The sequence below is a fragment of the Oenanthe melanoleuca genome, chromosome 1, assembly GCF_029582105.1.
Source record: "Oenanthe melanoleuca isolate GR-GAL-2019-014 chromosome 1, OMel1.0, whole genome shotgun sequence".
NCBI classification, from domain to species: Eukaryota; Metazoa; Chordata; class Aves; order Passeriformes; family Muscicapidae; genus Oenanthe; species Oenanthe melanoleuca.
Window position 1 is genome coordinate 93923767 of NC_079333.1, and position 17203 is coordinate 93940969.

At 42.4% G+C, this 17203-nt stretch overlaps 1 protein-coding gene across 1 annotated transcript; it reads left to right on the plus strand.

Moving 5' to 3' along the window:
• The first annotated feature begins 7908 nt into the window (after positions 1-7908).
• LOC130258848 (toll-like receptor 7) lies at positions 7909-15509 on the plus strand. The gene is given in 3 exon segments (XM_056502580.1): positions 7909-8166; positions 10790-12766; positions 12768-15509. Coding segments are annotated over 3 exon segments (3189 nt in total). The 5' UTR covers positions 7909-8115; the 3' UTR covers positions 13929-15509.
• The last annotated feature ends 1694 nt before the right edge of the window (positions 15510-17203 follow it).

A 17203-nucleotide genomic window follows, 5' to 3' on the forward strand; every position in this document is an offset into this window, starting at 1 on the left:
TTTAGACTTGATGATCCTAAATTCTTTCCAAACTTAATTATTTTATGATGCTATGGTTTATGGTTGTGTTTGTAAACCAATGATTTGAAGTTCAACAACTTTGTGCTCATTGTGACTGAGACAGTCACCAATCACCACTTTGCTCATTAATCCCTCTCTGTTTCCAAACATCAAATCTAGGTGGGCATGTTTCCTGGTTTGTTCCCTTAATATCTCCACCAAGAAATCTTCTTCAACATGCTTCAGGACTGCTTGTGTCCATTGTATGGACCTCAATTGTAATTGAGGTCCAGGAAGGACAGCTGACCTAGAGATATTCCTTAATTCTTTATGGAATAATTCCTCAGTGTCATGGTCCCAGAGGGGTGGTTGACAGCATACTCCCACAACAATATGTATTTTCATCCTTCCCAGAGACCCTCAACCATGTCATCACCAAACCCTCCCTCATATAAAGAGCCATCCCCTGACTTGCCTGCCCTGCCCTTTCTGAAGAGCCTATAACTATGTTATAAAACCATAACACAATGAATCAAAGGTATTTTTTATTTGATAAAGAAGTTTCTTAAGTGTAAGAGCATTTTCCCCACATTACTTTGCAGTTAAGTTGTTAATAATCCCCAAGTCTGGGGCCACATAATTGTACCAAAGCTTGCACCTGAGCACTACACAAAAGGCATACAATACATTTAATGCACTGGATCAGTTCAGTTGCTTTACATACCAGATCTTTGTTTCTAACAAAGTGCTGAATTATTTGTCTTTCCTGTGCACAAGTACTGTAAATAAAGCTTCAAAATTACTTGTGCCAAGAGGCAGCTTGTGCTTCTAATTTTTTGTAACTCTTTTTGTGAAGACTGTGGCCTGCACAGGTGAAATAGAGAAGAATGGAGACATTGACTCTCATGCAAACCTTGTTCATAAATCATGCTTTAGCTGTCTTGAACATAATGATGAACTGTTAGTCACACCAGACTGGTAAACATCTTCAGAACAAGATCATCCTTCTCTTTTTATCATGGTCTGACAGAAGGGACACAATGTTTAAATTTCCTTGGAAGTCTGAGTTGCATTTCATAAGCAATTGAAGTTTGTGTTTCTCACAAACTGGAAGCAAAGCCACTCAACTGCATTTAACAGGGTGAGATGGGGGAAAGAGCAGAAGGAAAATTGCAGAACTAATCTTATTCTATGTGCTGCCCTTTGTGCACCCAAAATGCTCGTGAAGAGTTCCAGGTGACTTCCAGTAGCTCTGTGAAAACTGCCTCCATTTTGACAGAAATAAAGCCATGGGAACAGAAAATGGTGAAGGGTTTGGTGTTGAATTCTCTCTGCTGCCTGGTCCATGCCTGGATTCTGGTCTGAAGAACTGACAGTTCAGCCTGGTGGGAAACATTCCTCTCTCAGCGGCATTCTTTTGGGATAACTGAAAATATGCCCCACTGCATAGCAGAAACTGGAGGAAGATGATATTTTTCTGTAAGTGTGTTGGTTTCACGTGCTGGGGAGGAGGGGTGGATTCACCTCAGGGCAGGCTCCATGAGGCTGGGGAGTGGGAGGGGCTCGCCCGTCTCTGGGAGCTTCCCCTGTGAGCTGCTGGCACCAATCAGAGAGCTGATCTGGTGATGGACAGCTCGGGAAACCAATGAAAAGTTATTTCACGTTCACAAATCACAGTGGCTCGGGTTGGCTGGGTGGTCTTTCGGTTTCCGGCTCCCGGGGTGGTGAGGTGGCCTCTGGCCGGGGCACCAGCCCTGGCCCAGCTCCGGGCCCGGCGGGGGGAGCCCGGCCCGGCCGCGTGGTCCTGGCCCCTCCGACCGCATGGCTCCAGGCGGCCCCGGCACCGGCCGCGTGGCTCCGGCACTGCCGGCTCAGCTCGGCTCGCCTCTCCACGTGGCAGAAAAGGCCTCCAGCTGCCCATGTGGTTATCTTTATGATCTAGATGCAATTTTAACTTCTTAATGCCTGAATAAGATTCTCGATCTCCTGAGCTCCCCTGAATGAGAAGAAATGAAGCATGGAGACTACAGAGGTCAGCGGAATGAAAATAGAGTTCCTGGTAGGAAGAGATTGAAAAGATGCAACTGATAAGTAGCTGAAAACCTTTTTTGTGGGCTAAGGGGATTGTGACTACACTAAAATTCCCTTAAACTGTAAAATATACTTGGGGAGGTTTGGATGCTTGAGTAAAAGAATTTTTACCTCGGGAAAATAGAGCTTTCTCTGTTCTGGGACTGAAATATGAACAGAGACATTTAATAGAGAAGGAGATAAAGAGAATTTTGTTTTTCGGCAACCTGCCTTTAAATGTAATACCCCAAGTGTGTAACATAACCCATGGCACAGCTCTGGAAGGACTGGGAAAGAATGAGAGGAGAGTCATAATCTGCAATATTTTCCTGGGCGAATGTAAATTGTGAAGGTGAAGACACCCCCTAAGCCATAACTAAAAAAGGAACTTTTCTCTCTTAAGTAAACTGAAATGATTATTTGGGCGGATAACTAACTAAAGTGTTCTCTGTATGTTGTTAGTAAGAAATGTGGAATGAAGGGAAAGGGAACAATCTAGGAATCTTATTCTGATTTTTTTTTTTGTGTTATTAATAAATTTCTTCTTGTACCTTTGTAAGTTTTAAGCCTGCCTTGTCTCTATTTCTAAAATCCTATCTCTAAAAGAAATTGAGCGTATTAAAATTGGCAAAACCCAAGTCACTCTGTGACAGTAAGCCTTATTTTTAATCATTCCACTGCCCTAGTGCAAATACACATTTTTGGCTCTCTTGGTAATTTGTTTGCAGCTTTGCTGGAAGCTCTTGTCCAGGGGTTTTAAATGTCAAACACTCAGAGCCTGTTTCTGAGGCAGGGGACTGTGGGGAGTGAACCCTGAGCGTGTTTTCTCTGTTCAAGTCCCTCTCTGGGTTGTTTGTCAGGGGTTTGCTGTCAGTGCTGCTGCTCTGCGGTCTGCTGTGTGCTGTGGGGGCCCCACCCATCCTGTCCGGGGGAGATGGGGAGGGCAGGGTCTGGGCAGCTCTTGGTTAGAGACAAAGCTCTTGGGCAGAGATAAAGCCAGGCTAGTAAGTAAAGGAAAAAAGAAAGGCAAATGATACAAAAGTGGTCACTCACCACCTCCTGGCAGCAGGCCAGTGCCCAGCTAGCTTCTGATGGCTGCTTTAGCTAAATCCACATCCTGCCACCCCTCCTCAGTTTTATTGCTGGGCATGGAACCTTAATGGCATGAGTTGTGCCTTCGGTCAGATGGGCTCTGTAGGCGTGGCCCCCTCCCAGACTCTGGCTCACCTACAGCCTGCTCAGCAGTGTGAGAAGTGGAGAAGGCTCTGCAAGCTCCCAACAGGCATAATGCTGGTGTGTCATCCACACTGCTTTGGGCACCAGTCTGCACCAGGGTAGCACAGGGCTGCTGCAGAGAGAATGAGCCCCGTCCCAGTCAGACCCAGTATGGTTGCTGGGAGTGACAAATGGGGTGTGATGGTGGATACTCAAGTCTGTCTTTTCCAGGCCTGTGTTGAGCTATACTCATAAGAAAACATAAAAGAAGGCAAAGAATAAATGAAATTGTACGGAAGAGAGACTTGCTGAATTCCCTGCTCGGATTGAGTGTTGTGACCCATGCATGTGCATGCACATAGCTATCTGCTCTTATTAGCAGGATCCATAGTGGATGGTTTTCATCCAACACTAAGGGCAGAGCTCTTAGCACCATCTTTGGTACCATCTTTGGCAGAATGATGATGGTGCTATCTTGAATGAAAGCATTTTTGACAGGATAATATGATTAGTATAGCACATAAATTGTTATTATTAAATGCCACAGGATTTCTACAAGATAAATTAACATAGTACAAGCTGTAAGTAATGTAATACATAATTTAAAATAAATTTTAACTTATAATTTGCAATCACTAAATCCTAACTTACTTTATGATGCCTAGTGACTCAAGCCTTGTGCAGATTAAGTCAGATCTTAGTCCATGCTTTGCTCTATCAATATAACAATTATAATTAGACTCTCAAAACATATAAAAGAATGAGTCACTCCCTCCATGCTCAGAGGATTCAAACAGTGGGGGAGGCATCCTTGTTACTGGAGGCTGATTTCACTGTCCAGCAGCAGCTCTGCCCTCATAACTGGTTGGATCTCTAGACAGTGGGCTGCTGCACTTCACCTCCCTCTTCTGTGAGCACCTGGTGGGCCAGGGGCTGGGAACCCTCCAGGACAGTAAGGAGGGGAGCAGTCACCTGGTGCCCAGGAACCTTGAGGATGGGACAGGGGAGAAAAATTTGTTTGTCTGGGTTTTCTGCTGGGTTCACAGAACATTCAGGGCCTGAGAATGAGGTGAAGGGTAATGAAGATGTGATCCACACTCAGGGACAGGTGATGGCTGCTTGCCTCACGAATTGGCATTAATCAACTCCGTGAGCAGGGCTCGAAGTACGGCACACATCAACATTTCATTTCTACAATGAGTTTCAGGGAAGGCAAGAATGAGGCATGTGCCACTGCCCCTCTGCTCTGAAGAGACCCCCAGCCCCCCCAAGGCTTGCGGGGGTAGAACAGAGAACAGTGGTGGGAAAGCAAAAGGAAAATCTGGCTCCAGCACAGGCTACAGGGCAGCCAGGGAGGAAGGTCACAGGGCTGGGAGTGAAAGTCTGCACCACTAAAGTAAATGGCAGGGCTTTGGACTTAGTTAAAAAAGTAAAAACACTTAAAACATTGTGCTATGATGTATTTGCAGCTATATCTATATATATATATATAATGGATACACTATACAAAATATATTTCTATTGCATATAGGCGTTTTGCATACATACATAGAGGCAGACAAGAAATCAATCCATTTCAAGTGCAGTTCATGACATTAGAATCTAAATTATCTCCATTGAATAGTAGCCCTCACAGATAGAAATGCAGTTGTCAAAAAGGCAGTATCAAGGCCTAAAATCAGTGAGAAAATTATGTCTCATGGTCTTTAGGACTCCATAAATTGACATGCATGCATGTTTAACATGACCTGTGTTACAGTAGCTTGCCTGCCATACCCTTAAGCCTTTATTTCATATGGGGGTGCTCTCCTGCTATGTGATTTGTTTGGGCTCAGCAGTGTCTAAGTTCCGTGATGTCCTGCAGAGGCTGTTCCAGTACTCACTCAGGGCTCTTGCCTGAAGATGACTTCATAAACCACGGCAGGATTACCTACACCAAACATGAAAAAAGCTAGCAATGTCATCACTAAGAAGGAGGATTTGAGGATATCCCACTTACAATGCCAAACTTCCTCTAAACCTGCCAGTTTCATGATTTGCCACCAGTTTTTCCATTGCTGTGCACCATCACTTCCAGCATTTCTGCCTTGGCCCTTCTCCTTCTCATCATCCCTCAGAGAAAAGAAGGAATGATATCTTTGGCTACTCTGTTTGTGGCCTGAGGAAGGGGCAAGCAGAAGGGACACGGTTACACTGCTTACCCTAGAGAACCTGGAAAAAAAGCTCCATCTTATTTCAGCTATTTTGGGATGCCTTCTGGCTCCCTTGAAGGTAACTCACTTTCAAAAAGAAGAGCGCTGGGTGCCTTTGCTTTGAGCAAACAATTTTCACCTCTTGTAAACCAGTCAGTCCTGGTACTGAGGTAGCCTGGGGCAGCCTGAGCTTCCAGAAAAGGCAGTGTCTGTTTCTGTGGTGTTAGTGGCTCCCTGGGCCCTATCTCAGCACCCTGGGCAGTTTGGGTAAGCTCTTAACACAGATCTGTCAGCATGTGTTCCCTCACCTGGCCCTGAGTGCTCCCTCTGCCCTTGTTGTCAGCCAATCTCCTCCAGTGCTGTCTTCTCTTTATTGTTTTGGTTATTTTTTTGTGCCTGCAAACACGTTTCTGCAACAACTATCAGCAGCATCAGTTTGAAAATTAAATTCTGTATTTCAAAAACTGAGCAAACTAACTGGCTTTCTTGAATAATTTTGTGGGTAAATTATGCCATGTTACGCTGAACACTATATTAAACATGAACAGATGGAGTTGTACCCTTATCCTTGAAATGAGGGTCAGCATTTTAGAGAAAAGACATTGCAGCAAGACTTTAGGACTGTGAGTAAAGTTATCAAGATTTAAAATAAACGCAGTTCAATCTTGATTTTCACAAGTGAGATAGTGCAACCTCCTGTAGACAAAGGGGGAAGAAAAAGGAGATGTGAGTTCAGCAATCTGATTACAAGCTATCAACCAAATTTATAGATGAAGGATTAAGACAATTAAGGACTCCTACTTTATTTTCAATTTTCCTCACTCACAGCAGCCATAATATACGTTTGCTCTTACCAGTAGATCATCCCCTAACACACGGTACAGTAAGAAATACTTTTCTGCTTTCAGTTACTTTGTGTTTCAGAGGAGGCAAAGGAGATTTTGTGCAATTTCTGAGGGAAGCTGAACTTTTAAAACCAGTGACTCCCTGTGCCTCTAAAAATCAAATTATAGCTCAGAAATCCTGGACTTCTGAAAACTCCCCTCCATTTACCTTGCCCTCATCTCTGAAGGGAATTATTGTTGTATTTTGCTTCCCACATTTCATAGGTAAAAAAAGGATAAAGGTAAGAAGGGCTCTGCATTTTACTAGCACTCAGCTAAAACTGCAATTTCATTTTACATAGAATTGAAACTCCTTGAGCTCTTAGCTGGTTGACAAGTTCCTAATATTAAAACAAAGAAAGATCAACTTGAGAGCAAGAGAAAGTGCTAAATGTTGGTGCAGCTGACCTAGGTTACAATGTAAAGATGTGCCCAGAAGTATGTATTCTACCACCATCTGCTGAAACCAGGTGGGGCAGTAATCCTTATCTCTGTGGGAGATATCCTCTGTTAATGGGTCATCTGTTAAAAACCAGATGGGGCAGTGTTCTTTATCTTTCCCATGACCCATCATTCCTCCAGGATCATATCTTCTGTTAATGGACCATTGAGTCCCAGTGCATGACTGGTAAAATTACATCATTCCACTGTGAGATGCTTCTCCCAGGGGGAGGAGCCAAACATTTCCTACCTAGATAAAAACTGAGATTTGGAGCACCAAAGTGGCCCTTACCCTCTGATCTCCAGAGGACAAGAGCTACCGGACCTTTCTACAGGATCACTACTTCAACAAGACCACTTCATCCGGACTGCTACCATCACCCTAACTAGCAGGGTGTCAGGTTGTATTCTGACACTGTCAGTGGTTTTCTTTTATACTATTGCATGTATTTTATTTTTCTCTTTTTTCCTACTAAATTGTACTTCTGACTTGGAGTCTCTCACTGGTTTTGCTTTCAAAACCATTATAACAGCTATTAAATTTTCCAGGGTTTGTAGTCATAAACTGTGAGGAAGCACCTGTCAAAAATTACAGGGCTGGGTGACTGGACATTGTGCTTTAGAAAACCTTCATGCAAGCTAAGAGGACACTAAGCATCTCATATTCCAGTGGCATGTACCAGGGACGTGGCTGGTTACTTGAAGAAATCATTCACAATCCAACTTGTGCACACTCTTCCACATAGTTTTCACTTTTTGTGCTCAGTTACCTATGTCTTTATCCTTTTTGTCTTGGTTTTAGTTCCCTTCCCAAAGTTCCTTTCACTTAACAGACATTTCTTCCAGACTTCTACATAAAGTATTCAGTTTAAGAGATTTGTCTGCTCATATTAGCACACAAGAGATTCTCAGAAAGATCTGAATCCTTGAAGCTATTAACTGCAGAAATAAATCCCAAATAATAATTACAAAAATTACTAAACTTCCATTTCAGTTAACAATTTTTGTCTCCCTTCATGCTGCTTGTAGTAAAAAGGACAAAAAAAAAAAAAAAAAGGAACTTGAGCTTCTGCAATCTTTGTTGATCACATGAATATTACCCTTTCATAATGCCTTTGTATCCTAGCTGATTAGTCTCATACTCTCTCATTAAGGACTTTGAAGTTGCCTTCCTTTGGTGTTCAGATGAAGAAAAAGAAGATTCGGTATAGATTACTGTTATCTTGAGTGGGTTATGTCACCTTATGTTTTCCTCTGCACCTCAGCTGAACTACTGGAATCCACTCTGAAGCTGTTCTCTTCTGCTGCAGATTATGGTCTCTTCCAGAATCGAATCTGTCAGACTTGGAAGCACAAAGAATATGGTATGTTAAACATTCATTTTAAATTTGCTCTTAGATATTTTTGACTGGAAGTGTTGTGGAAGATTTTCAAGGACATATTCTGCTTTTCTCTTTCCTAAATGGTCTCTTTTACTATTATGGTTAGAACATATTCTGCTTTTCTCTTTCCTAAATGGTCTTATTTACTGTTATGGCTACAAGCTGAAGAGAATTATGAAAGAAAAGGTTTTATCTGCACTCCTATACTTCTGAATGAGCATAATATATTTTGTATTTGCTGTAACTTCTGAGGTGTTTCTCTAGCCTTTCCCCCATGAGCAAATATATGGAACCTCTACAGAAAATCTTCCTTCAGAAACATATAGTTGTACTGTTGCTGAATATTTGAAGACCACACTAAATCATTAAGGGTTTATGCACATGCCAGTTAAGATCAGTAGATCAGTTTTTCTCAAACTTCATATAAAGCCAAGTGTAAGTCACAGAGGAAAGAACAGCTCGCACACTCTAGTCGTACTTTTAAACAAGCCTCTCATTGCAAAGACATTGAAATGAGAAGCATTGCAAGACAGCATTGCTTTTTGCTCTTATTTAGAAGTCTTTTTAATTTTTCTGGTACTATAATGGAGGCAAGGTTTTACACATGCAAATAGCCAGATACAGCACCAGAATGTAATTCTTCACAGTTTAAATAGCTGATGCATTAAAAAGATTGTCAGGAAAGGGAAGAATATATAAAGAAATGAAGCACAAAGAGCTAGGCTGGCTCTGCAACATACTTAGGTCCCTAAAAAACCTGAAATACATGAGAAACTTACAAACATATTCATGCAGACTTTCAAACCCCAGATTCTTTGCACCTAATTCCAGGAACCTAGATGTGCAGTGTTACTCTGTTTGGTTTGTAGTAAGCCAGAGCTCTCTCCATCTTAGAGCTAAGCAGTGGCTGGAGAGGGATCTCTCAGTCTCTCTCTCTCTCTCTCTCTTCCTTCTACCTTTCTCTTGAATGTCAGTGCAGCCTAGGTTAATGACAATAAAGTGAGAAACTTGGGTTAGCACCTAAAATTAAAGGTCTGAATGCAATGGCTGCATACAAGTTCATGTAGAAAATTTGTGTCTTCAATCTAGACTGCAATCATGCCTCGTTTGTGACATGTTCTAATAGTTGGACAGTGTTTGTTTTGGTTTATAACATCTTTCAAGGTTGAATCTAATTAGCTTTTCCTCCTATTGCATTAAGTGTGTAGTAATTTGGCATAAAATAATTTCCCTTGCTTTCCAGCTGGTCCTCACAAATCAAAGGGGCTGGGTGTGTCTGGACTTAGTTTCTGTTTTGAGCCAATTTAGTACTACTAAGTCTGGTCAGGTTCCCAGATGCAACAATAGTCTGGTGTACACTACAAGCCTCATGTCATTCGTGCACGGATTCACCAGTTGTGAGTATTACTGATTCATCACTGTAAGTCTGGTTCAGTTCAATAAGAACTCCCATGAACACAGATTCACCAATAGCAAAACTTACTGGATAATTGATAAATACACTAGACTTGCAACATACAAATGTACAGTGCTATGTAAATGCTCCCAGTGCAAATCTTACCAAAGAAACATACCTAGTTTTGTGAAGAGAGAGAAATAACTCCATTGACTTGTGTGTAAAATGAATGTATTCTCATCCTCTGCAAATGCCAATTTCAAATGACAATTTATACTTTAGGGAGAAGTGGAAGCAGGACTGTGGTCAAATATTCTGTTACTGCCGTTGTTAATGGGGGACAGAGAGCAGTCACTTATATGTAAATAAGGGATATCAAGAGTAACAAAGATAGTACAGAGACTTCAGGTCTTGCACAAGGAAAGTACAGAATTGTGAAACTTTAGCATCACTTCCTCTTCTACCTGGCTGACTGAGGATAAAAGGGGTACCTGTTTCCACCTGATAAGGTATCACACGTCAGCACACCATCATGCTCAGAGTAAGCCTTAGCCACAGATCTCATGGAAATCCCTTTACTACATATGTAACGGCATATCTCCTTGGTGTAGGCCTCATTTCTACACCTTCCATGTTTTAAATTTAAAAAGCTGCTGGACTTTGATGTGCAGTGGCTGCTAGTATTGCCCCCTGTGACTGCAGGTTGTGTGTCCATGCTGGTGACAGTCAGCACTTCATGGTGTGCTGTGATGTGCATCGTAAGATGTACAATAAAGGATATCCATGTGATGGAGCAACATGCCTTGCAGTGCAGAAAGTCTCTATGGTTTCCCTGCCAGCTCACTGCTATGCTCCATGGGCACTTGCCTTGGCTAATATTCCTGGCCCTGGGATCCATTGCTCTGCAATAAAAGATGGAGATAGGTGGTTGCTGGGATACCATGGGCCATTTCATAAGGCTAGACACTCCTGGTTTGTTAATTAGTCTCATAACATTTTTTACATCCATGAAATGCTGTGTTCTCTGGGACAAAAAAGGAAAGAAAATACCAACGTATGCCTCCTGAAACTTATAATCCTACCTGCACATTTTTTGTGGTCACTGTGAGACAAGAATCAGAATTTAGCTGTATAGTTGGCCTGACCCAGTGTACAGATGAAATATTCTCATTGCATTAAACTAATACCTCCGTGTTTCCTTGGTTTTAGGTACCTTGTGCAAAGATGTCACATGCAGTGCCATTTATCTTGCTCTTCATATTCCCAATGCTGCTGTCAGGGGCTTGGTTTCCCAAAACGTTACCCTGTGATGTTCAATCTTCAGAAGGTACTGTGGCAGTGGACTGCACTGACCGGCGCCTTACAGAAGTCCCCAGAGGGATCCCTGGAAACGCTACCAACCTTACCCTGAGCATTAACAATATTCCCCACATCTACCCAACAACCTTCAAGCATCTTGAAAGCCTCGAGGAGATTGACTTCAGATGCAACTGTGTGCCTGTCAAACTGGGGCCCAAAGATCATGTGTGCACCAGCCCGCTGAAGATTGAGAACGGCAGTTTTGCTGCCCTGGCCAGTTTGAGGTCATTGTATTTGGATGCAAACCAGCTGGCAGAAGTACCCCGAGGTCTTCCTGCCACTTTAAGCCTGCTAAGCCTGGAAGCAAACCATATCTTTTCTATCCAAGAAGCCAGTTTCTCAGAGCTAGGCAACATAGAGGTGTTGTACCTTGGACAGAACTGTTACTACCGCAATCCATGCAATGTTTCATTTGAAATTGAGAAAACAGCCTTTCTGGGGCTGAAGAAGTTGACAATACTATCCCTGAAGTCTGACAACTTAACACAAATTCCACCCAATTTGTCGTCTACGTTAAGGGAATTGTATATTTACAACAACATGATTCAAGAGATTCAAGAACAGGATTTAAGTGGCCTTCCCAACCTAGAAATTCTCGACCTAAGTGGCAATTGCCCACGTTGCTATAATGCCCCATATCCTTGCATTCCCTGTCCCAAGAGCTCAATTCAGATTCATTCAAAGGCTTTTGACTCCTTGGAAAATTTAAGAATTTTGCGGCTTAACAGTAACTCTCTTCAGAGCATACCCAGCAGTTGGTTTAAAAACATGAAGAGTCTGCAAGAACTTGACCTCTCCCAAAATTTCCTGATGAGGGAGATTGGAGACGCTCAGTTTTTGACATTTATCCCCAGCCTTGTGCAGCTTGATCTGTCCTTTAACTTTGAACTGAAGGTGTATTCTCCCTTCTTGAATCTTTCTAAGACATTTTCTTCCCTCTCTAACCTGGAAACCCTGGGGCTCAAGGGTTATGTCTTTAGAGAATTGAGAGCACGAGATCTACGTCCACTGTTCAATCTTAGGAATCTAACCATGTTGGATCTTGGGACTAATTTTATTAAAGTTGCAAACCTGACAGTGTTTGAAGAATTCCCAGCTCTTAAATTCATTGATCTCTCAGTGAATAAAATTTCTCCTTCTTCAGGGGAAAGCAACTTCCATGGATTTTGCTCTAGCCCTGGCATTTCAGAGCGGTACAATAGGCAAGTACAACAAGAGATGCATTATTTCAGGTATGATGTGTATGAGCGAAGCTGCCGTTCCAAAGACAAAGAGGCTTCTTCCTACAAACCTTTAGTTAAGGAAGATTGTCTTAACTATGGAAAAACTCTGGATTTAAGCAGAAACAATGTATTTTTTGTTAATCCCTCAGACTTCCAGGGATTTAGCTCCCTCAAATGTCTCAACTTGTCAGATAACGCAATAAGTCAGACTTTAAATGGAAGTGAATTCTCATACTTGTCTGGATTGAAATATCTGGATTTTTCTAACAACAGGGTTGATTTGCTATACCAAACTGCTTTCAAAGAACTAAAATATTTAGAAATTCTCGATCTGAGCAATAACAAATATTATTTTCTGGCAGAAGGTGTTTCTCACGTGCTAAGTTTTATGAAAAACTTAGCCCATTTGAGGAAGCTGATGATGAATGAGAATGAAATCTCTACCACTATTGATACAGGAATGGAAAGTAAGTCTCTTCGAATTTTAGAATTCAGAGGAAATCACTTAGATGCGTTATGGATGGATGGCAATGCTAGATACTTATCCTTCTTCGAGAATCTAACCAGCCTGGAAGAACTGGATATTTCCTTCAACTCACTCAGTTTTTTTGCCTCACGGTGTTTTTGAAAAAATGCCTCCCAGCCTCAGGATCCTCAACTTAACCAATAATCAACTGAAGAGTTTCATCTGGGGAAACCTCCCCTCTCTGAGAAACCTAGTAACACTGGACCTGAGCAATAACCTCCTGACTTATGTTCCCCGGGAACTGTCGAATTGCACTTCATCTCTCCAGCAACTGATGCTCCGAAACAATCGCATTCAGCGGTTAACCAAATATTTTCTCAGAGGTGCTTTTCAACTGAGGTACTTGGACCTGAGCTCAAACAAGATTGAAGTAATTAAGAGATCTAGCTTCCCTGAAAATGTCATTAACAACCTGAAGATGCTGCTCTTGCATGGCAATCCTTTCAAGTGCAACTGTGAGGCTGTGTGGTTTGTCTGGTGGATCAATCGGACGCAGGTGACCATTCCTCTTCTGGCCACAGACGTGACCTGTGCTGGCCCGGGGGCACATAAGGGAAGGAGCGTGGTTTTCCTGGATCTGTACACCTGTGAGCTGGACACGTCCTATTTGGTCCTGTACGCTCTGTCAGCTTCAGCTGTCCTGGCCTTGATGGTGTTCACAGTGATGAGCCACCTCTACTTCTGGGACGTGTGGTACAGCTACCATTACTGCACTGCCAAGCTCAAGGGCTATCGGCGCCTGTCTTCACCAGACGCTTGCTACGACGCCTTTGTTGCCTATGACAGTGAAGATGCAGCTGTGAACGAGTGGGTGCTGCAAGAACTGGTGGAAAGGCTGGAAAACCAAAAAGCTAGGCAGTTCAATTTATGCCTGGAAGGAAGGGACTGGCTCCCAGGACAGCCAGTCTTTGACAACCTTTCCCAGAGCATTCAGCTGAGCAAAAAAACCATATTTGTGCTGACCCAGAGGTATATAAAAAGTGGCCGCTTCAAGACAACATTTTATATGGCTCATCAGCGGCTTCTAGATGAGAAAATGGATGTCATTATCTTGGTATTTCTTGAGAAGGTTTTGCAGAAGTCCCGCTATGTGCGTCTGAGGAAGAGGCTGTGCAGAAGTTCAGTCCTGGAATGGCCAACTAATCCTCAGTCTCAGCCCTACTTCTGGCAGTGCCTGAAAAATGCCATAGCTACCAGCAATTCTCTGGCTTACAACAAGCTTCTCAAAGAAACTGTTTAGCTCTACTCTCCCTGTAAATATTGTTATGATGCATAGCATCAAAAGATCCTGAACAAAGAATTCTGAACTTCATTTACAGAAACTCTCAACGCATGTAAGACATGCGTCTGTGATGGTATACCCTAAAATGAAAGGCACAATGACTTCAAAATCCAATAATTTGCTTGTGCTCTGACAAGTTTGAATAGAAACTGTTGCCTCAACCAATGTTTAGTTGACATGCACCTTGCTTAGCACTGCACAGCAAGGGAAGATGCTGAATTGAGAAGGTATGTGAGATCAGGTTCTGTAGGGCTATGGGTTGCAGGCTGCTGTATGAAAGCAGGGAGGGGGAGCAGGACAGCAGAGAGGCAAAGGAATAGTGACAAGGCAGGTGGAGAAAATCAAGTAAACCAAGAAGGAAGTGAGAGTAGACAAAGAAAGGAAGGTAAAAGGAAAAAAAGGGAAAGTGGAAAAGGTGGTAAGAAAGGAGGAACATGCTGGTATACTAGAGCATGGCAGAAGTTCAGAAGCATTTAGTGCTAATTTCCAAATCAATTTTTCACTTTGCCTTTCATCTGCCTCCTTGGCTGTTGGCTGAGCTGGCTCCTCCCTGAAGATTTTAGGGCTTCTGTCTTATGTTGTGCTATTAGTTTGAGGACCTTTTCCATCTGAGCCCTGAGTATCAGGGCTGTATCAGCTGGGTGTTAGCTGCTCTAGCCAGGGCTGGGGCTGAGGACATACTACCTGTTCCCAAGAAGAAAATTTATACAGAATTTTTTAGTGCAAAGCATGTAAGATCAGGTCACACAAAGAAAGCATTCTTCCCGCTGTTTCTTCAGCTGTGCTGTGGTTCTCCAGAGCAGCCTTAAGCCCTCCTTCATCTCCTTGTTCCCTAGGCAAGTCCCTCTCCCACAGCAGCTAATGGGTCACTATTAAACACTTGAGATAGTAATGGGTCTGACTTTAGGGACATCCTGGAAAAGTAAAGAAACATAAACCTGTCCTGTTCCGCACTCTCTTTCAAGGTACAGACTCATTGAACACATGAGACTATTTCAAGTGAAACCTTTTGCACTGGCAGCCTAAACCTCTGAGTATGACATAGGCAGGTTTGATGATGTCTGTTTTGGGAGAAGCAGCACATTTTCATCTTGCTGGGTTCTTCTTTCTGCAGCAATCTGGGCAGCTTCTCCCCTCTTGCTCAAAGCCCTTTTTCTTTTCTGGCAACTAGTCCTGGTGACTTCTCTGGCTGATGTTGTCACTGTTAACTGCTTTAAACTTATTTCAGATGCCACCTGCATTTCCTCACCCAAGTGTTCTGTCTGGTCCTTTTTTTTCAGCAAAAAGAAAGAAAAGCTTAATATAATAATGCCACAGATAAGAAGGGTTTTCCCCTCTCAGCTTTTCATGACATTTTTATTGATTGAATACAGAAGTTGGAAAAAGATGAGGACCTCTTTAAAAACTTGGAGTTTTACAGTTATATTTTAATAATGTGTATTTCTGGTGGTTTTGTTTGTAAGCCTAAACAGTCTGTATCTCTAACTATGATTACATCAGCTGTAATGTGACTCTCTCCATAAAGTATTACTTGAAACAGGAACCTCTATGCCACCGTTACTCACACACCATCTCCCTCTGCCTCCCCACTAAATGTCTATTTGGAGCAGATCCTCTTTCTCAGCCTTACTGACAAGGGCAGGAACTTAGGGAAGGTCACTTAGCCTTTCTGAGGTTGAGAGGAGAGCTATTTTATCCTCTTCCACTGAGCAGCATGCACAGGATGGGTATGAGATGAGTAGCAATGAGTATAAATTGATCTGTATCAATCTGTACTAAGGGAGGTGAGTAGGAAAGGTACCCTCCTTGATTTGTTGATTACTAACAAGAGGGTCTCATGAGTGACTTGGTGACTGGTGGACATTTTGTACCATGAAGCATTTGAATTTAAAATACCTAGTGACAGGAGGAAAATAGCCAGTGAAATTCTGAATGTGAGAATTATAGACTTCAGACTGCTCAGGGAAGTTATTTGTAAGGCCCCTTGGGAAAATGGTTTTGAAGATGCTGGGATCTACCATTGTGGTCAAAACTTAAACACCACCTTCTCGGAGCATGTAATTCCAAAATACTGGAAGTCAAACTGGTGAGGCAGAAGGCTGACTTGGCTGACCAGGGATTTTTCTCTGGAGCTAAGGGGATAAAAGAAAGTGTATGGCTAATGAAAGCAAGGTTGGGTGACTTGGGAAGATGTTGTGGTTTAACCCCAACTGGCAACTAAACACCACACAATCACTCACTCACTTCCCCCCTCCCCCAGTGGGATGGGGAGGAGAATCAGAAAAGAAATGAAGCACTTGCTGGTTGAGATAAGAACAGTTTAGTAGTTGAAACGAAGTAAAATATAATATTGCAACAACAACAAAAATAGTAAGAAAAAAAGGAGGAGAGAAAGAGAGAGAAAGAAAACCCATGAATGACGTGATGCACAATGAATAGATCACCACCTGTTTACCAATATACAACCCATCTCCAAACCACAATCAGATGATCCCTTTGTGTTACTCCACATATTTATATACTGGGCATTCTATGGCACAAGATATCCCTTTGGCCAATGCAGGTCAGCTGTCACAGTTGTGCCCCCTCACAGCTTCTTGTGAAGCACTTTTCCCTGGAGCTTGCTTGCCTGGTTGGTGTAACTGTGTCCAAATTACAAAACACTGAAGAGTCCTGAGATCTTCATCAGGATGCTGTGATGGTATAGCTTGTGATTTGCTGTGAGGTCAGTTAGGAGGAAGAACTATGGAATTTTGGCCAATTTAAAAGTGGGCTTCTACTTAAAAAGTGGGCTGCTTTAACAAGTCTGTGTGTCATTCTCCCTTTCATTCTTTTTTTTTACTGTTCTTGTGGAACTGTCAAAAAAAGATGTGCTATTTACATTGCTGTCATTAGTGTTGCACAAAAATAGTCATCACTGAAAATTGGTAAGAAGCATCTGTACTTACAGCACAGATTTATATGACTGTAAAATCCTCTCTGATCTCTCTGTTTTTGAGTACTGACATATGAAGAACTGGAAAATGCTTCCCCTGTGAGAAAAAATTATATCTGAAGGACTTCTGAAATCAAAGCAGGTCTGATTTCAACATAGCTTGTTTAGTCTCTTGTTCTGCAATAAAATTGGGGTGCTATGTAGCAAACATGATATTCCATAAAGGAACTGTAAAACAGAATCTTTAAAAATACACTGTGTAGTAGATCACACTAGGGGTCAATCAGCCCTCTAGAAC